The sequence below is a fragment of the Neodiprion virginianus genome, chromosome 3 (genome assembly GCF_021901495.1).
Source record: "Neodiprion virginianus isolate iyNeoVirg1 chromosome 3, iyNeoVirg1.1, whole genome shotgun sequence".
NCBI classification, from domain to species: domain Eukaryota; kingdom Metazoa; phylum Arthropoda; class Insecta; order Hymenoptera; family Diprionidae; genus Neodiprion; species Neodiprion virginianus.
Genome location: NC_060879.1, coordinates 2,215,658 through 2,236,656, shown reverse-complemented (window position 1 = coordinate 2,236,656; position 20,999 = coordinate 2,215,658). Strand labels below are relative to the sequence as shown.

The 20,999-nt window shown below is 36.5% G+C and overlaps 2 protein-coding genes across 10 annotated transcripts; one reads left to right on the top strand and one right to left on the bottom strand.

Annotated features, from left to right (window-relative positions):
* Positions 1-965: 965 nt before the first annotated feature.
* On the top strand, positions 966-7,735 carry LOC124301334 (uncharacterized). 6 transcript variants are annotated; one of them, XM_046756240.1, is made up of 21 exons: positions 967-1,124; positions 1,241-1,266; positions 1,655-1,841; positions 2,021-2,109; positions 2,208-2,268; positions 2,418-2,544; positions 2,629-2,693; positions 2,768-2,836; positions 3,044-3,107; positions 3,211-3,387; positions 3,483-3,653; positions 3,737-4,227; positions 4,350-4,800; positions 4,881-5,272; positions 5,418-5,649; positions 5,739-5,908; positions 5,987-6,185; positions 6,267-6,477; positions 6,578-6,768; positions 6,862-6,968; positions 7,247-7,735. In XM_046756240.1, exons 3-21 carry the CDS (start codon positions 1,701-1,703, stop codon positions 7,550-7,552), a joined length of 3,714 nt encoding a protein of 1,237 aa, XP_046612196.1. In that variant the 5' UTR covers positions 967-1,124; positions 1,241-1,266; positions 1,655-1,700; the 3' UTR covers positions 7,553-7,735. The 6 variants fall into 6 exon arrangements, with proteins under 6 accessions (XP_046612200.1, XP_046612196.1, XP_046612198.1 ...); XM_046756244.1 differs by lacking the exon at positions 1,241-1,266 and having other exon boundaries at positions 966-1,124; positions 6,862-7,016; positions 7,247-7,340; XM_046756242.1 differs by lacking the exon at positions 1,241-1,266 and having other exon boundaries at positions 1,662-1,841.
* LOC124301336 (trimethyllysine dioxygenase, mitochondrial) lies at positions 6,808-13,729 on the bottom strand. Of its 4 annotated transcripts, none has more exons than XM_046756249.1 (8): positions 13,213-13,378; positions 13,026-13,116; positions 9,602-9,717; positions 9,304-9,518; positions 8,937-9,154; positions 8,657-8,881; positions 8,278-8,553; positions 6,808-7,529 (listed from the first exon to the last, which is right to left on the bottom strand). In XM_046756249.1, the coding sequence occupies exons 1-7, from the start codon at positions 13,217-13,219 to the stop codon at positions 8,280-8,282; spliced, it is 1,146 nt and encodes a 381-aa protein (XP_046612205.1). In that variant the 5' UTR covers positions 13,220-13,378; the 3' UTR covers positions 6,808-7,529; positions 8,278-8,279. The 4 variants fall into 4 exon arrangements, with proteins under 4 accessions (XP_046612205.1, XP_046612202.1, XP_046612204.1 ...); XM_046756246.1 differs by lacking the exons at positions 13,026-13,116; positions 13,213-13,378 and adding exons at positions 9,792-9,882; positions 9,948-10,539; XM_046756248.1 differs by lacking the exons at positions 6,808-7,529; positions 8,278-8,553; positions 8,657-8,881; ... (1 more) ...; positions 9,304-9,518; positions 9,602-9,717 and adding exons at positions 10,184-10,808; positions 10,900-11,124; positions 11,931-12,148; ... (1 more) ...; positions 12,836-12,951; positions 13,711-13,729 and having other exon boundaries at positions 13,213-13,337.
* Between the last annotated feature and the right edge of the window lie 7,270 nt (positions 13,730-20,999).

Genomic DNA, 20,999 nt, shown 5'->3' with positions numbered 1-20,999 from the left:
ATAGCAAGCGCAACGACATTGAGGAAAATTTGATATCATTAATTTTAATGAATAAAAAGACAACAACAGTGAAAACGACGTGTACAATTTTATTCCCTGAACTGGATAAGTTTTATTTCATTATCGTTGCGTAAAAATGTTTTCAACGCATCAGACTGCATCGTCCATTGACATCTTTGAATTTTAATGGGCGTAGAATTATCTCGGTACATGGCATTTAGCAATCCCATTGTATACCGCGTGTTTCAAAAATAAATTCCATCACTATCGTGCTTGATCTCATTCGTTTATTTCTACGTTCTCTTCTTAGTTCTTCATAGTACAGAGAGTTCACATTTAGCGATTACATATAACGTGTGTGTGAAAAATAAATTTCATCACTGTCGTACTCGATCTCATTTGTTTATTTCTACCTTCTCTTTTAAGGTTTCCATCGTTTCCATTGAGATTATCACTCTTTGCAAATCGTCATCTGATGGAAAGAAATTGAACTAATGCAACCAGCTGACAGCTGACTGTTGTCTGTGTTTTTTCGCATGTCCACATTAGAATAGGTATATTATTGATTATGTTTCCTAAACGTATGTGTCATGAGTAATTTGAAACCCTAAGAATTACGATTTGCCTCGATTAAAATTAAAAACTTAGGTTATGTGATGATAAAATGGCGCCTATAGTTATAGGCTCTGACGTCATGAGGACATTTTCCAATCATGCGGAGACGTGGCATTGAGTCACATTATATACCGCGTGTTTCAAAAATAAATTCCATCACAGTCGTGCTTGGTTTCATTCGTTTATTTTTACCTTTTATTTTTAGTTTTCTATAGTACAGGAACGTGGCATCTAACGGTCACATATACCGCCTCTTTCAAAAGTAATCTCCACCACAGTCGCACTCGAGCTCATTCGTTTATTTCTGCCTTCTCTTTTTAGTTTTCTATAGTACAGAGAGTATCCACCGCGGAGACGCGCGAGAACCGCCATCTTAACGTGGTCGCGACTACACCGCTGTTGCGGTGTTGCGCTGTGTGATTTTTGTTATTTGACAAAGATATTCCCGCGGTGATAATGATTCAAACTCGATAAAATTGCAGTGTGTATTTTGCCAAGGAATAGTGAAGGTAGGCTGAAATTATATTGAATCACATTTGATTAACCGTAGGATTTTCAATATCGTCCCGTAACCTATATTTTATTTACATCAAAATTTATCGTTTTACCAATGCCGCAACTGTAGCGGACAAACCAATGTTTTTGATACAGGTAATAGAATTGCTTACCCGTAGACGGGACAACCTCAAAGCTTTTATTTAAACAAACTGTAATTCAAAATTACCTCATCAATGTATCATTCAGAATATTTTTTTTCTAAACAGTACAATTCTCACTCCCACACATATTATTGTAAAAACACTAATGTAACCATAATAAATTAGGCTCATTCATTATCAACATAATTTTACTGCACCTACAATACTAAATCTACAATCTTTTCTTTAATGATTTTCAATTTTTTTGCTTCTCACATATTCTCCTATTTTTTAGTTGAATGTATGTAATGGATGTAACATACTCCGCTACCTGTTGACCATCGCTATCCGCTATTCAGGAGCGACACATTTTTGAAAACCTTTTTAACATCACTTTGTAGTTTTCAGATCGAGGATACCTGAACTGGTTGGTAAACCAATTTAACAATGCCGAAAGGACGGTTAATTACTCGATCTGTGACCCATACCAGGCCTATCAGCATGACGCTTAACTTGGACTGCTCTGAGGAGCCTCTCAGCGAATCTCAGCTTGCGCACAATGCAAAGTTGAAAGAAAATTATGATAAGGTAAAGAACTCGTGCGTGAAGTAATTTGTGTATATTCTGTTAAATAGAGTGAGAAACTTGAAAACTAAAAACTCAGGCAAGGGAAATTGCCACAACTTTGGCATTCCTGGTAAAGTGTTTCAATACAGCAACAGCATGTACTGTTAATAAAGGTGTTTTATATTTAAATGTTTCTTAAGGTTGCAGGAACGCTCGAAGAAGTGATCAAAGAACGTGGTGGTCAGCTACTCTGTCAAGCAGGTGCTGTCCAAGGGTATCAGTACACATTGTAAGTATCTTAAAGCAATTAACCAGCTGTTAAAAATCTAATGTTTTTAGTAATAGTGAGCATCACTCTCTTCTTATTACCCTGAACTTTTTCCACAGGCCAGGAAATGCTCCACAGCCAGCAATCGTCAAACCTAGCCAGTCTTCGTTGTTGAATCCTGTAAGTTTCACTTTGTTGAATAATTCAATTGATTCATCATTTTGGCATATTTAATTGCCAATGATAAACTTTCCAAGTGTGAAACTCAGATTCAAGAGCTCTTTAAGATTCAGTTTATGTATTATACTCATTGCTGATGTTATTTCTAGAACCAGGCAAAATCGCAGCCTATAAAGTTGAACATGTTAAGCAACCCACCTGGAAATCAGGGAAATATCCAGCTTGTGATGGATCCACGGATGGGTGTTATATTGGGAGCAGTTACACAGCAGCAATGTAGGCAAACTGTATTTTAAAATTATTTTCAACCACTCAATGTTCCTGGGACAATTGTGAAACTAACACTATGTCGTTTTCTAGCTACCCCACCAACCACGCAAGCAACTCCTTCACCGGTAGTGTCTTCGCAATCAACCAATGAAAACGTACGTAGATCGATGCATCTATGTGTTCCGTATATCAAAAATCAGCCTCATAATTGTTGTTTCTGTTAATCCAGTACAAGTACACGAGATCTGGCCGTAGAACAAAAGTGCTCCAAGTGCAGCAGCCTGATATCATGGAAGAAGTGAGTGAAAACTAAAATTCACTTGAACGGTGGCGTTTTGGGTATTATTTCCTGTGCTGTTCACAATGTCGTTTATTTTTTTACCCCTAAATTTGACGTGCCAAAAATTGGAATTTGATTTAGTCAACAAAAGTTTGGTCTCAGACTGGGAATGCAAAAGAAGTGCATATTGCATATGAATACTTGTAACTCTGTTACCAATTTCAGCTTCCTACTCCAGTTTCCAGAACCAGAGGAAAAACCGGCACCCCTACACACGTCGTTACTCCTAGTAAGTTGCAATCTGATGTTAAATACAGTTACATTTGGGTAGAAATAATCATGAATGTTGCTGTTCGTACCTCTGGTTTTGATCAATAGAATTAAATCATCTGTTCCAGCAACGACGAGCCCTCAGGGGGTGACAAATCTGAGGATAAAAACGGTTCCTAAACAGCAACAGCAACAGCAGCAGCAGCAGCAGCAACCACAACAGAAACCTGCCCCAATCATTGTAAGACCAACAGAACACACTAGCATAGGTGGTATATCTGTGGGTAACAAAAATGCAAGTGAGTATAGAGTCTCGATTTATCCTCATAAGTTTGATGTGACTGATATCATTTTTATCTGCTGCACTAAATATTTAAATCCATAATTATTTCAGGCGGTGAACAGATCGAAGAATCGAAGCGCAACCTGCCAGATGGCAGAGAGATAACGTTCAATAAAATGAACGGCGGTAGGACTTTTCCCTCGTTGGTTGTTGTTGCCCGGCCAAACCTTTGCACAAAAGATATCGCGCCACAGCTTGCGCAAGCAGAGAGAACGGAACTGGGTCGGTACCGAGGTGTTTTAACAAAAACAAACGTTTAATCGTACACGATTAACACCCCTGTTAATGGCGAATCTTGTTTTCAGATGTTAAAGTTAAGAGCGTCTTGATGTATTCAGCAACAAAATTTGCCGAATGGCTAATACAGCAGGGTTTAGTGCGATCGGAGCAGTACTGCAACCTGCACAGTAGTAACTATCAAAAGACTAAATTGAAACTTGGAATGTACAGTGATTCTGGTACATTTCCCTACTCTGGTGGTTACGTGTGGATATCGAGCTGTTGCCCGGATCGTTTTGTCTCAGTATTCTCTGGCTCGATATTTCAAGGAGCTCCGCACACTCCAACTGTTTTACTAAAGTTAATTTATCACTGGGCTTGTCAAACAAACGTGCAGAACGTCGTCTCTTGGGTAAAAGTATCTAACGTTTATGTAAAAAATTTTTACACCAATCTTCGCAGCATTTGCACAGCTGCTGTGTGGGATAAAAGTCGTAAAATGGGTGGCAAAAATTCTATGGTTCAAGTCGGAGTTATCAGCCTTGGAACTACATCGCAAGATGGAAATCTGAGACAGGTAAATTTTTATTCTATGTATCGACTTGTGCTCATTACAGGTAAGTATGTTGCCTATCTTTTCAATCTTTGATATTATTTATTTTGTAGATGAACTCATATGTTTAATCTCTCGTTCAACAGGTCAAAGTAGAAGTATTGGGTATCTTGAATTTGGAAACGCAGGAAATTCGACTGCGCGCTTGTGACCCTGTTCATGACGGCGACAGGTCCTTCAAACGAAGGTTTCACAATATATTAAATCCGCTTCGAGACTGGGTCCACAAAGAATCCAAAATACTTACCGATTACACAGTCGACAAATCTACCCTCCAGGAAATGGGATTTCACAATGTGATGCAGTCAGCGTTTTCTGAACAAAATCCCAGGAACACATTCAGTAATTACCACATTATGGAATACCTGAGAAAAATCGTACCAAGAATGTTTCAAAACACGCTAAGTCTTCTTAGTAGACAAATGATACAACAATTCCTAGACGACCTTGTCTGGCGTGAAATGTTTGGTAAAACAGCAGCTCGTGCATTTGACAATATAATAATCCACATAGCGGAGCAGACTAGAATTGATTCTCGTAAGTTGGATTCTTTGGATGAGAACGAAAAAGCAGTCTTATATACCTCCAAGTTGACTATCAATATCTGTAATTTTCAGCTGACTGTTTACTAGATCGTTTGGCTAAGATTGCAGCAAATCCATTCCAGGATTGGTCTTATTCAAACCTGGCTCCGCCACAGCTGGCTCCAATGGTCTCGATCCCAAAGGAGCCAGTATCAAACAACGCGGAAATTATTCAGACTATAACACAGGTTGACTTGACTAGAAACAACAATAAACCGGGGCCTAAACGAAACCGAAAAAGACTCATACCTTCTAAAGGCACGAGTCCCGAGCCTGAAGTAAAAAGATCGACGCCCGAACTGAGATTTAGAGACAGGGAAAACAAGGGCGGCGACAACATACAACTTCAGGAGTACTACTATGCTACAATGGAGGGTGACAAGAACAGGCTTTTAGATGAGCGTAAAAGTTCCATAAACATGAAGGTGAGCTAGCGACAATATTTTCGCGGGAATTTCCACTTGTAAAACTAAATGAAAGTGGGCACAGAATTTTCTATGATCTCGATAAGTAATTGAAAGATAGATGTGTAACATTCATTTAAGATACACTCTGTATTATAATGTGCAGTGTTTTCTGTGCACTACGATAATGCGATCGAATACAGAAGTTATGGAGCACATGGTGACCCATGTAAGGCCACAAGTACCTGGACAAAAGGAATCCCCGGTCTGTAGGTATTGCTGCGCTGTATTCTCGTCCAAGCATCAAATGACAACGCACGTTAGCGAAGCGCACAGCACAATGGGGCGAAGTGCCAACGGTGACATGGTGGTATGCGCTATTTGCGAAGAAAAGTTTGGTGAGTCGATGCTCAATTGTGAGTACCTTGTATTACTTTAGTAAACATTAAGGTAGATAAGACTGCTGTACCGTTAATTTTCTTTTCAGTGATTGGTACGCTACTGGCTAATCACATGGCAGCTACTCATTATCCGTCGGAAATGCCATACCGATGCGAGACCTGTGGTTATCGTTCATCTAGTCATAAAGATGTCATCGATCATTACTATAAAATCCATGAGAAAGGGGACGGTCTGATGTGTCCTTATTGTCTCAAGGTAAGAAGAACGGTGCATTTGACTTTTACCCGGTCATTGCCAATTCTGTGTATTAACTAAAATTCGCGCGTTAAACAGGTGATTCAGTTCTGCACGGATGGTAATTCAGGCACTCTTCTACCAGTTGTTCATGCCTACTTATTGCACATGCAGAGGCATTCATTGAGGCGTGAAGAAGGGAGGGGTAACAAATGTCGGCGATGCTGTCTTTGGTTCAACCAAAAAAGTGCGCTGATAACGCATCAGAAAGAGTTGCACATTTTTCTGTCTAGCCCTAGTAAGTTGAGAACTGCGTGAGAATCAATAATATCTGATTAATAATTACAGTCTAAATTACCGTATTCGTCAATTTTCACAGAAATTATTCCGTACATCGCAACTGAAAACGGTATAATGATACCGAGACCACGTAATCCAGTGAAACGTATCGAAATAGATAGTCCTATACAGGAATTACCCAACACTGAGAATGTGAAGACATGGTCCGAAGGACCGATTAGAATTCTTGCTCCACCTAAGTTGGCTTGTCAGGAGTGCGAGGAGGACATAGATGAGCTTGAACATTACCCGTAAGATTACCCGTCGGTTTTTTGGTTGTAGAACTAATTTCGTACAATGGTCGCTTCGATTGTTATATGACCGTATGGTGTAATACTTAATAATTTACAGCGGTGAACAGAAATGCTTGCACTGCAAATACTCGACGTGCTGTTGGCGAGCTTTCAAGGAACATCAGCAACAGTTTCACAATGCTAGACCACTGACCGGCTTAGCAGTACTTTCACCACTGCTGAACATACCCTTGGAAAATAAAATGCAGTGTCCTTGCGGTTTTTCGTCGGTTGATGGAAACCAATTAGGTATCAATGTATATTCATTCATTTACTACTGGTCTTAGATCATTTTTTATATCCAATTTTATATTCTGATAACATCTTTCGGTTCTTTTGCAGCGACGCATTTGATCAAATGTAAAAGGATATCAGCTTACCCTACCGAGGATTCCGAGGCGACTGGAATGTTAGACAGTTTGGGATTGGTTCCCAAAAATATTCAAGACGTATGGGTGTTGTAATATTGCAAAATGTTAAATGATGCAGGGAAACAAGTTCCGTTTCAATTTTTTTTTTCCATTATCCTTATGTGCTGTTTAACCACTACTGGATATAAATATAGAATAAAATAAACAGTATTCGTTAAATCTGGCAAAATTTGATCTACTTCATTTAAAATTAGCTTTTTGCTGAAGCAAAGCAAAAATTCTTCAGATATAAAAAAATTCAAAAATATGAAAGGACTAGTTATTGTGAGGTACATGTAAATGTTGTGGTTTTTAAGGACCTGGAAGGTACAAACAGTCTTCATCAAAAGCCACCCAGGATTGACATAATGGAAAACCGACACAACGACGAGGACAATTCTGTTCAGCCATTGACTTGTGAAAAAACTGACGGAGATTTAGCGATGCCTGATATTCCCGTAAAAACAAATATGGAATTGAATTCTACTACTGGCATTAATGGTCGTCGGGCAAAAGCGTCTACCTCTACATCAACAAGGTTCGAACCTTCCCTAGAAGACAATTTGCCAGAGATCGTTGAGGACAGACTCTTGCCATCATCTGGAAAGAAAAAAAAAGTCTGATGTCGAGATCTCAAATATTGTGAAGTAAGGATTTTAAGGGACGTGAAAATTGAGTCTAGGAAATTTCTCGGTAAAACCGGTAGACTTCGTGAATAGTGTTTAAGTTAATTTTACGGTATTTCGATTAACTAACAATAAGTATAAAAATAAAACTGAGTTTTGAACGACTTTAAGCTTCGTTAATACCGTTCGTAATCGTTTGCGTTTGCACCTTTTCTTTTACGAGTTATACATTAGCCAAGCACGACAAGCTTCACTGAATAAGAGAAGTTTCCAAAGCGTGATGCCATGTATAATAACTGTTATGATTTGTTTCCCAATTGTATAATTTCTTGTCATTTTTTCACAGACATTGAAAATTAGAGACTATATTATTACATACGGTAGAAAAATTTTGCAAACGTCGTTCGGTGCGATGTATCGAAACATATAATAAAAATTTTCGATACTCAAGATCATTCTAGAATTACCTATGCGAGACCCAACGTTTTCGAACATACTACCGATAGCAAGTACTAAGGATAAATTTGACAATGTATCGATAAGTATGTTACGATCAATCCTAATAAGTCTTTCTTTTCTACCACACACGTTATATTTCCGTTGTACATTGGATAAAAATTAATAGAAAAAATGTATCGTATCATTACGTAGTGGGCTGATTTCTCAGTTAATTCGCTTGCTCATCTGTTGAAAATTAATTGATCATACATACTCGTGCATACCCTCAATTATCAAGCAGACCCATGACTGCAGCTCTACTTCGCCAATCGGTACGTGACACGTAACCACCAGCAAGTAGTCTGGAACCAGAATACGCGGTCCGGCCATGCATTACTCTCCAGTTGTCAATGAAAATTACTTCTCCAGGCGAAAGTTTCACGCGGTTTTCCCCCTCTTTGTCGGCCACAATAGCAGCTATGAGGCGCAGATCGTTATAGTGTTGCTGTATCTGATCACGAGGAAGAGTTCTCAGCACAGAACGATCGTAGAGATTAAATCTGTGATAGGGATTTGATATTTTTATTTAATTTGATTTATTTTTACTTCATTTCGCTGCTCCCTCTCGATACAAGAATGGAAAAATCTAAGAGACCAGCCAACCTGATTTGCAAAAGCTCCCTAGTGACGGGGTGGAGTTTCAGGATCGGATCCACGTGCGTATGGTGCTGACCTTCTTCCACATAGGTCGCAGAAACCGGCATCCGCGTCAGTCTCTCGTAAGATTCCGGATACCTCTGTTTCAGCTGCATACTAACGTTCAGGCCATCTACGAGGAGCGTTTCTCCTCCGATTCTCGCAGGCTCCAGACCATGAAAAACTTGCAGGCTGAAATTTGAAAGCTCGTTGTCTGTGGGAAGTTTAAAAAACACCTCTTACTTACCCTGCAGCGTCGCACCAGTAGGTATTGTCTGTATGAGCACCAAGGGCGATGCTTGTGTATGCAGTGTCATAGTGCGGCTTTATGTCGGTCTCCAATGCGACTTCACTGGCATCGGCAATTTCCTCGTTATGAACTTCCCACATTTCGCCGAAAAAAGTTTTTTGTACAGGCGCCATTCTGGTTATCACTTTTTCGGTAACGGTGAGGGTAGCTTCTACCTGAAAAAAGCGTTCAGCCTCGTCATTCACAGAAGATAATGAAACGGATGGTCATCTTTGTGAAGTGTTTCTATTACGGTAACATCGGTATTAAAAACCTAAAGCTTCATACCCTTCATGTAGGATAATGTAATGATTGTTGTACTCACACCGGTGACAAACGCCACTCCATATCTCAGCAGGGACGAAAGAACCTCGGATAAACCTGCGTCCGTGTTCATGTAGGAATTCGATTCCACCCTTGCAACATCCGGGAGCTTGAGCCAAGGAACAGGGGTGATTTTTCGCTCTTGGTTGTCGCCCAAAAATCTAGCATTCTTCACCAGCCAAGAGATTTGGTATTTTGATCTGTGACCTCCGTCCCCTTGAAATCGAGACGATATGACGGTCATGAAACTGTGCGAGCATTGCCTGATAGATATTTTTTTACGCATTAAATAATCTTACAAATGACGTCGAGCACTCCGTCAGAGAGATTGTATTCACGAGGAAATATATCCGGGGGAAAATCGAGAATACTGAGCTTGCGCTGATTCGTTGTATCATTGTAGCATTCGGCACATCTGGAAATGTTCCGGAGAATCGTTATTATGCGTAAATCGGTCCGATTTCATTGGCTAATTCCACTTATTCATACCTGCAATGATCGCGCAGCCACTGGTGGAAAATTGTGATTGGCTCTGCATTCGGGATTTCGAGTTGAAATCCATCCTTCAATACGGAAATCTCTGAAGCATTGAAGTATTTCGTACAGCATCACAGCGTATAGTAACGAAGTATTTGATAAGTTTACCTGCTTTTTCCATTGACGCAGATGTCACAAATGATCAACACACACACACACACACACCAAGCGTGTAAAGAGACGTTGATCTATGGCTTCTCAAGGCAACACGACGAAGTGACAGTTGGAAATGATTAGAATGGACAGCGACCCTCTAAAAGTATAACTCTGCTTATCGGAAGTGTAACTGACACACATGGGCGGGGTTATCAAAGCGTGTAGAATATCAATAAAACTTTGTATCGTAATGCTAATAATTATATTGCAAACAGTACAAAGATTAAAATGCATATAGTTTGCTCGGACATGATTTTGAATAATATATCCACAGAAGATAGGGAAACAGCGAAAGAGAGTTTTAGCTGGAATAGAATTTCAAATCACAAAATCCAACTACCGTTAATTCATACGAAATTCATTATTTAAGATATGCTATTATCATATTTTACTTATTTTTAACTTTGAACATTAAAAAAATACATATTCGGTCTGCGTTATTACAATAAAAACTTGAATTAATGAACTATCCTCCACTCATTTCTTGATCCTAATATAGGTTCACGGCCTGTTGTTTATTTATTAATTCGAGATTATAGTCAATAATCTATCAGGCCCATGACTGTGGCTCTGCTTCGCCAGTCGGTGCGAGCCACGTAACAGCCAGTAAGAAGTCTGGAACCTGAGTACGCAGTCCTGCCATGCAACACCCTCCAATTGTCTATAAAGACTACTTCCCCAGGTACAAGTTTTACCAGGGTTTCGCCACTTTTGTCGGCTATGACGGAAGCGAGGAGGCGAAGATCGTGGTAATGTTGCTGGATATGATCGTAAGGAAGAGTCCTTAGCACAGTACGATCGTAGAGTTGAAACCTGTGGTCGAAAACGGCGGATGCGAATTACTTCATTTGACAGACTTTTATCGTGACAATACGAAACGGTACAAACTGTGAACAAAGTTAACCTGATCTGCAAAAGCTCCTTAGTGACAGGGTGGAGCTTCAGAAGCGGATCCACGTGAGTGTGATGCTGACCCGGATCGATGTAAGTTGCGGAGATTGGCATCCGAGTCAATCTCTCGTAAGATTCCGGAGACTGCTGTTTTATCAGCATACTAACGTTCAAACCATCCACCAGGATCGTCTCTCCTCCTTTTGTCGCCGGTTTCAGGGAGTGGAACACTTGTAGCCTGAATTTTTTAAGGGTGAATCATTCGAACCGTCTGCATGTACTGCGGTCAAATGTTGCAGGAGAAGAAAAATAGCGTTTAAAAACTTATCAGGCGTGTTATTTGCACGAAAGATAGTAAAAACGAATGCAGCTACATTCTTACTATAACATCATGAATTTATACGAATTTTAATAACACGATAGATGTAAGGTATTAGCAATTGGAGAAAAGTTTTTATAGCCGAAACGTTCAAAATGATTCGACTCTGGCGTCTTTTATTAGATTCGAATGTTACCGAGCTTATTTTATTTTAACCGTGGAGACCTGTAGAGATTACCGGAAAAACGTTTTACAAGTAATCATCACCAGAGTGGATGAGATAATTTCATTTGTGCATGTATAACTAATCGTACTGCAATATAAGATTTCTCGAATTTTTCTCAGGTAATTTTCGACAAATGACCCCAAAACATTGGAATCGGTTAAACAACCACCAAAGTTCAACCACCTTGCACACTGTAATTATAAAGCCTAATTTGCTCAAATTGTTGATACTATAGCCTGTGTTATTTTAATTGACGCAGATTCATTTCGATTAAATAATAAAAGTATTGTTTCATTCGCGTTGACTATCATTAGAGTAAATAACATTTCTGGAAATTTCGTAACGGGCGTGTTTTCTGATTCTCAATTTCCAGATGATGTAGGCTGTATGTATGAATGGCATTTCCCTACATCTCAATCGCAAAACGACAGGACATTCGAGTAAACCTAAATGTATTTGGTTTTTCAACCCTAAAACCATATATCTGTGTACTCTTTACCCTGCAGCGTCGGACCAGGAGGTATTATCCGTATGAGCATCAAGATAGTTGTTCGAGAAGGCGGCATCCAATGGCAGTGCAGTATCAAGTTTCGGAGTGACGTCACTGTCGTCTTCGAACTCGCCGTTGTGAATTTCAAACATTTCGCCGTAAAAAGTCTTCTGAACTGGCGCCATTCTGGTTATCACTTTTTCCGTCGCGGCTATGGTGGTATCCACCTGAAAAACGCAACATGGGGTTAAATTACATTTTTATCACACGTGCATGAAAAGTGCGGGACTCTGCGTAGCAATTTAGCGAGACGAACAAGTAGCCAATTTCATCTGTGCTGTAGATATGGGTTTGCGCACGCGCAGCCCACAGTTGACTCACTTTCGCCCCTAGGGAGAAAAAATTGACCAATCACGTCCTGCGACACTGCCAAGTAAGGCCCACTGCTTTTCATTCGCTTGTTATAAAAACTACCGTGTGTGCGTGATTGCTGCCCTCTCTTCGCTCAGGCGCAAATTTCACACTCGTCGCAACCGCCAAATTTGGGCCCTTGTAACGCAATATATTGTTCTCGTAAATTACAAATACTTGGCTTTTTCCGAACCCCATACTCACATGAGTGACAAACGCTACTCCATATCGCAGTAGGGATGAAAGAACCTCGGATAAACCTGCGTCCGTGTTCATGTAGGAATTCAATTCCACCCTTGCAACATCCGGGAGCTTGAACCAAGGAACAGGGGTGATTTTTCGCTCTTGGTTGTCGCCCAAAAATCTAGCATTCTTCACCAGCCAAGAGATTTGGTATTTTGATCTGTGACCTCCGTCCCCTTGAAATCGAGACGATAAAGAGGTCATGAAACTGTGCGAGCATTGCCTGATAAGATATTTTTTTACGTATTAAATAATCTTACAAATGACATCGAGCACTCCGTCAGAGAGATTGTATTCACGAGGAAATATATCCGGGGGAAAATCAAGAATACTGAGCTTGCGCTGATTCGTTGTATCATTGTAGCATTCGTCACACCTGGAAATATCATGGGGAATCGTTATTACGGGAAAATCTGTCTGATTTTTTTGACTAATTCCACTTATTCATACCTGCAATGATCGCGCAGCCACTGGTAGAAAATGGGAATCGGTGCCGAATTCGGTATTTCGAGTTGAAATCCATCCTTCAATACGGAAATCTCTGAAGCATTGAAGTATTTCAGGCATTATTACATCCAACCAAGTTTCTAAAACTTTTCTAATAACTATATTTAACGTATATTTCAAAGAATCTCACCTGCCATTTTCAAACTCACAGTTTCCGTCACCAACAATTTACAAGTTTACGATATAAATCAGAAATAAGAAACCGCCTACGCTGATCACTTTCGAATTCTTCGCCGTAACGGAGAAGTGTGTTCACTGTGGATTATACCAGAAGAAATAGATCGGTTTGTTAAAAGCGCGATATCTTTATTTATATGACTCGGGTTATCATGCAGCTCGATCTTTAAAGAAACGGATAAGTTATTGAGGAAAGACTGGATAAGACTGACAAAACTAATGATGTCTCATCTGAAGGGGATAAACCATTTCATTTTCAAAAATCTTCGAATTCGTTTATAATTATATCTATCTACAAATCGTCGTGACTTCAACAAATCTGTCTGATAAATTTGAAAATCAATTCACGAATATTTTACACATGCAAAGTTTTTAGTTACGAACGTTACAGAAAAAGTCCTTATTGTTAGATGACCTTAGGAGAATGTTTTAGTATTCAAAACTTGTTTACCTTATGGTTTCGCAATCGGGAAACAGATTGTTTACGTATTTGATTTCTTGCAGCTAGTAGAGTTGAAGAAAAAAATACTCTCGTTATTCTCTCCCCTGCAAATAACAGAGAATACATATAATACAAGTCGATCGTGATCATGATCGTAGAAAAGTAACGAAGTGTAATAATGTGTATACGATCGGTATAATACGTGTAATATTACGTACTGTAAGGGACAACTGTTCAAAATCGCCTCAACAACTGACACAGACAGCCGATCGCGAACACCATCGACATCGACCGTGACCAACGCATACGAGGATGACGACCCACAACCGGACACACAAATAGGGAAATGACGTCGACAGGATAACCCAACAACAGCCCTGGGAGAGTATAAAACTGGAGGACCACGAAGAGCGGTTACAAATTGTCCGGCAAAGCGCCGAGTTGCGTCATTATGGTACGAAGCGTTTCTCGTCTAGAGAGAGTTATCGAAATTAGCTTCACGACATTTAGAGCGGAAATTCAAGCAAAGAGCGTAGTCCGAAATTTGAAAAGAGTATAGAAATTAGAGTCCACGATAGCCCGGGACCTCTAGAGGAAATATTGAATAGAGCAGCGTATTTCACCCTTGAGCTGTAGGGAAGTTAGGAGCAGAACCGATAAATTCTGATAGTTTTATTATTTCTTTAATTTTGTTTTTATTTTTTGTTTCTCTACGGTTAAATTTTGTAAAACCGTATCATTGTCTACTGACAAAGAGCCTTGTACCTGAATTTATCGCTATTAAAACAAGTATTCTATATAAATATACACTCGTCTGTCCCGGCGTCAACATATTTTCGAGCATATAACTTTATCTTGAAAAGGGGAGGGGAATAAACCAACAGCCAGTCAATGTAGTCCCTGGTCTGGAAGGTTGGCCGTGTTTTGGGTCAATAACTCGTAAAAAAATACAGGAAGGCGACTCTGTTTATTCCGAGTTCGCGATTAGAAGGAAGTACTGGTTAGCCCGTATCTACAAATAGGTGACATACGTCTCTCTCACTTGTCTCCAGTTTGAAGCAACGGCCTACAAGCCCTTGTCTTACTGAAGGGAACAACGGGCGGAGGTGCCTGTTCACATATCCAAGGCGGCTTTGGTGATACCCAAGTCCGTGCAGTTCGACTATCCAGGGTTTTTGGGTCTGATAAGCCGATCCAGCTTTTACCCATCAGAGGAGGTTCCTTATAAATCTATTGTTTCATCAGAATTTGATAAAGAACACACAATAACGGATTTATCTCATAGACTTCGGCCCCAAGATAAACCGTACCCGTTACAGTACATAAGTATTATTGCCGGATCAACGTTTAAATAATAATCAAAATGTTACACAACATGGCTTCATTGTTTTATCATTATGTGTTTTCTTTGTTTGTTACACGTGACAATTTTACAGATCCACGATCCTTAATTTTAATAAATTGGTAATTAGATTATATAATTCACTAATTCAATAATAATAATAATAATTTATTACTTTATAATATGTATATTCCATTTGATGTTTTGTTATTATTGTTATTACTATTCTTCGCCTCTTTTCCTATTTTTCGCCGTATTTTTATCCGATAAGCAGTTCTTTTCTTGTTTTATTTTATACATCGAAATTTTTTTATTTTTCACTTTTTACCATAGCCTTCAATGTATATTCGTGCACACACATACACACGCACGCATCCACGCACGCCCACACACACACACACACACGCACGTATAGGTATATAGGTATAATGCTAGTAAATTATGCAGTTGGTATATAAAAATTACAAGAACAGCTTACAATACGTTAGGTGTACACATAGCAATATGTTGTTATTATCATCAATTGTAAATGTGTGTGTATATATACACAGACTCTCACACACGACGATATATATATATGTATATATATATATATATATATAATATATGTATATGCATATGCACAGTGCCGTATCTTTGATATATCACATATATACTCGTATATACAAATCATTTCTTTGAAAATGTGCAACATATTGTACGTCGCAATTATGAATATAATAATAATAACAACAATAATAATATTAAGAATGATAATAATAACAGTAACAATAACAATTTTATGTTTTAGTAATGTCATTGCTATTAAATAAATCATATTATGAAATCAATTAGTCACATTAACGTGTGTATAATGTGTACATATTGATTAATATTTATATATACAATATACTCGAGACACGGCGCTGCAGGATTTTGAATGACGTATTCTTTTGATCTTTACTCATTATGCGTTTCTTGAACGAGTGGTAATATATACGCAACATGGTTACGCATTTTGTTATTACACTTTTTTTATTTTCATATTTAAGTTATACTCATACGCAAGTATAAAACAGCCATCCGATTAACAGCGATCATCATCTCGTTTATTATTATTCACTCATAGATTAATCGTGAATTTGTCTATTTTACGTACTACACCGTGATCATCGTCATGACTTCTATAATCGTATCAATAATTACAGCAACAGTTCGCCGAACCATCAAAGCTGTAAGGAATAATATTTTTATAATTTATCACTTCTGTCACAGAATCGGGTTAACTCGATAATTCAGCCGTTCGTATATTGTATGTTTATACACTAGCATATTCAAGTTTTCATTGCATAACTGCAGTGGTCCAGAATTTCTTCATTTTTTCGCTCTCTCTTCCTCTTGCTTTCTTTATTTTTTATTTTTCACTCATTTATTATTAATTTTTTTTTTTCGCTTCTTCCAAGCCTTGGATGTACACGGAGGCAGCACAGAACATCATGTATGCGTATAATGAGTATTTGATAATAAGAATTTCTCAACCGCGTTCAATTTATACACAATAAAGCGGCGAAATTATGTAACGCATCACATTAATTATCTACATTTATACAATTACATGATATTCTAGTTATGCTATGTAATGTATGCATGTATGTATGTATGTATGTATGTATAGGTAGAAACGATCTGAGAGTTAATTTGTTAAATTATAAATTGTATAAATTTTATTATCTTTGTATTGAAGCTTTATTAATAAATTTAATATAAAGGCCATTTATTCATTCAAGGGTTTTGTCAAACTTGACTAGTCACTAAGCGTTACTCTCATTGAACCTCATATCAGCTAGCCAAACATTTTTGCCATTTAAATTGAATTTATTAGAAGGAAGGAAAAAATGACAATGCGGGAAAAAATGTATTTAATGGAAATACGATTCGCTATACTTTGGATTTATATATTATTATTGTTGTTGTTGTTGTTGTTGTTGTTGTTGCTGTTGTTGTTATTATCATTATCAGTATTAATAAACTATATGATACTTTAGTTTATGATAAGTACGATTTTTATACAGACAATTGGAATTGTAAAATAAAGGTGAAAATAAATTTCAATATTATAATAATTGAACTAAAATATCTACCGACTTTTTGATCCCCATACATATACATATACAGTAAGTATATAAATATGCCTGTGTGTATGTGTGTGTGGATTTATATACTATATTCAGTAACAGAATGCACCAGTTGGAATACATTTTTTTTTAATATTTACACGTATATTTCTTTTTATATGCACATTGAAAACTTATGTAATTTATAAGAAACTTAGAACTAATTTATTTAAACTCTCGATTTTGGATTTGAATAAATGTATAATGACGAAATTTGGTTTTTATCCACAATTATTATACTTCTGAATAAAATGGTATTTTCAGTAAATAAGAAAAAGAATAGAACAAAAAAGTTGAACTAATAAATAACTCCGCGGATCTAATTTCACATAATATCGATCTACGCAAATTATGCAATTACTCTGATGTATTGCATGTACAATTGGATCCAATGTGCAAGCAAGACGTCACGAGTTTTGTGCAAAGTAGCTAATTTTACTTTCCACATTTGTAGTTAGTTTTGCAATCATAATATGATCGGCATTAATAAAGCACGCGTTAGCGATAATGTTGTAACAAGTTATGCGATTTTAGTAGTGTGCAATGTATGATCTCACGTCTTACGCTTAACATGCTGTTAAAAAAATGTGATATCATATATTGTAATCTACTTGCCGCTTATTTGTGTTCCTTTTATGACAATCAGATCGTTCACGGTAATGCATTAGTGATTTGTACACAATATTATTGATCTTAATACTGTAAGTCATGAGCTTCCGTCAATGTCATCTAGATATGGTCAATTCAAAGCAATTATTGTTGTTTTCCTCAACGAAATTCGTAAAGAGACTTCTTTGCTAACAGCACGTCTTTGATTATTTGAGGAAAAGATAAGAAAAGTAAAATCATCAACAACAACAGTTTGACTAATATAATATAAATTGCTGCACCGAATGAAAAAGTATTTTTTCTTTCCGAATTGCTTCGCAGCTCGGACCAAACAGTCCGTCGCATTAAAAATAAAATCTAATTTTTTTACATCGCTACTAAAATCAGTGCGCATTATTCAACAAACAACGAGCTACCTGATACTTAAATTTCTCATCGTCGTCATCGTCGTTATCATTTTCGGTATCTTGGCGAAACACAAAATAGTCAAATATTTCTCTCTAAATTCTGTATTCATAATATAATATAATTTATACATATAAAAACAATTTTATGATACAAAAAGAAACGAAAAATAATAATGTTTGGTAACTAATATAAGGTCGTTAAAGAGCATGTTTGCATCGGTTATTTTCAAACTATGATTGTTCATTCTTCTACTTTCTGTTTGGTTTTATTCTTCCTTCTGATTAGCCGTTGTAATAACCGTTTCGCATATATTTGTGAAGACACATAAGATCGGAAACAGTAGGAAATTCGATTAGAAGTGACGGAAATTAAAAGTATTCGCACATCGTAGAGTAACAATCAATTATTTACGTATGTTAATTAAAATTGCGAACAACGAAATAGGAAAATACCCGTGAATAAATGATCCGAATAAATTTTAACAATTTTCTTAACGCCCGCTGCTCCACGAAATATCCGATTTTATCCAAATGTCAGGTATAAACAATTCATTTTACTCGCCATTTCGTTTTCGCTAAATTTTCGACTTATCGGTCTCAAAGAGATATCATTCTCAAAAGAATGTTCATAGTAGAATGTTAATTTACACAAATCCCCTGTAACGAATATGACCATTGATTGACAAATATCGAAATACGTTTTGTTTGCGAAACGATAGACGTAAGAAAATTACGACATTCAATAACGGGTCATATTCAAATCACACAATTAATCGCATACGGCAAAAGAGTCAAGCAATTGAGTCAGTTAAATTTCCTGGTTTGTATCACTATAAATAACAATCCTGTTATAAACATACGTATGTATATCATGATTTCGCACACACAGCGATTAGCAATTTTTTTTTTCTATATACATACATCTTGTCTGAATCTAAAAAGTATGTTGTTTATATCAATGTTTATTTTTTTTTTTTCATTACTCTGATTTATGTATACTTGAAAGCGATAACGATATATCGTTAGGGATAAAGACAAATTGGAATTGACCAATTCCTGGTACGACGTATCTGTGCTGCAAACAGTTTACACGATTAAATATAGCTCGGGGATTTTTACAAAGTTCCAATAGAAGTATTCATAATATACGCACGTATAGTACATGTATATGTATACGTATAACACATTACACCCGGTATCAAAGTACATTTAAAAATGGATTTCTGCGCACTTTGTCACAATCATAATTATTATAATTACATATATGTGCCTATGCGAGATAGAACATGTAGATGAGATATTCTCGTATTAATATTTATTTTGTTTTTCTTTCTTCCTTCTTCTCTCGTCTCTTAGTTATTTATCTTCTATTAATTTTTTCCTCTTCTTTTTTTCTTTTTTTGGAATGTTCATGAACACTATTAGCTATATATCATATGTATATGGTTAAAAATAACTTCAGTCATTAGCAAGCACTGCAAACTATTCCAAATAGGGTCAAGATATGCATGTATGTGCATAATTTCAATCACGTATACATTATTATACAGATATTTAATATATACCAAGAAATTAAAGGTAATAAAAAAAGAAAAGATGTTGAGCTTTGTTGAATTGTAATAACTGAGTACTTCACGATTCAAATTAAGATGGTAAAACGAAGTAAAAATAATGAAGATGAAGTTAATACTGCGATTTCAATGCGTCGTGTACTGTGACTTTTTTATATGTGGATAATTAAGATGATTTCGGTAAATAATATATTTCTGTGTTATATGATACGGAAGACACGCTTATAAATACGTAATACGTGTATGTATTATGAAATTGTGTTTGAAGAAAAAAAAAAAAAAAATGTAACAAACAGACGTATAAATGTATGTATGTTGTATCAATTGCGCATTTAAGCAGTAAGTGATTGTACTTTTTCTTTGTAATTACATATACCTATTATAAATATGTATTCATGTGTGTACATGTACATATAATATATATATATAATGTTTTACCTGGTATAGACTTATAATCATTGATAAGAGACTGGCAGTTTTTCATTTTGTAATACATACATACATACATACATGTATAATAGTGGTTATAAAAGTTTTAGTTTCATTTAAATACAAAAATCAAGACCCTGTCCAGGAAGTTTGACAGCGCTTTCAGTAGATATTATTATTTCGCAGGGGAAACAAATATTAACAACAATGATCTTTTTTCAGTATCAACAACATTAACAACACCAGCGTAACTTATCGTCATTCACTGCAATTCTTTTTATTCTGTTCTTTTTGTGATCTTTTTTTTTTTTTTTTGCATTTTTCTCTCCATAATTTTCTTTCCCTTTTTTACTTCATTTACACGTTTTGCTATTATCGTTATTATTAATATTATTATTGTATAACCAATAATTATTATTCATTATCATATATTTATAATCATAAATTTTTCCTAATTACAACACCTATGGCATCTTTCGCACACGCCTCATTCAAACGCTTGTCATAATTTTTTTTTCTTTTCGTTTTTTGTTACCTTTTTCTATAAAACGTTGTTTTTCATTTCATCTTCTCAATCATTATGTACGTTTTTTTTCTTGATATTCCTTTTCTTTTTTTTTTAGACACACGCTAACATTATTGTTCTTTGATAATGTCTTCTAACTGCAGTCGTTTACATATTATTGTTGCTATTATTATTATTATTATTATTATTATTATTATTATTATTATATTATATTATATATTTTATGTTATTATTGTTATTATTGTTATTATTATTAATATT

Coding starts and splice junctions, on each gene's coding strand:
- LOC124301334 (XM_046756242.1), top strand. CDS start 1,701: ATGCCGAAAGGACGGTTAATTACTCGATCTGTGACCCATACCAGGCCT. Junction 3,654..3,736: donor AGCAGAGAGAACGGAACTGG/GTCGGTACCGAG, acceptor TCTTGTTTTCAG/ATGTTAAAGTTAAGAGCGTC. Junction 6,769..6,861: donor GGTTGATGGAAACCAATTAG/GTATCAATGTAT, acceptor GTTCTTTTGCAG/CGACGCATTTGATCAAATGT.
- LOC124301336 (XM_046756246.1), bottom strand. Junction 9,718..9,791: donor TGGCTGCGCGATCATTGCAG/GTATGAATAAGT, acceptor GAACATTTCCAG/ATGTGCCGAATGCTACAATG. Junction 8,554..8,656: donor AGGGAGCTTTTGCAAATCAG/GTTGGCTGGTCT, acceptor TCCCTATCACAG/ATTTAATCTCTACGATCGTT.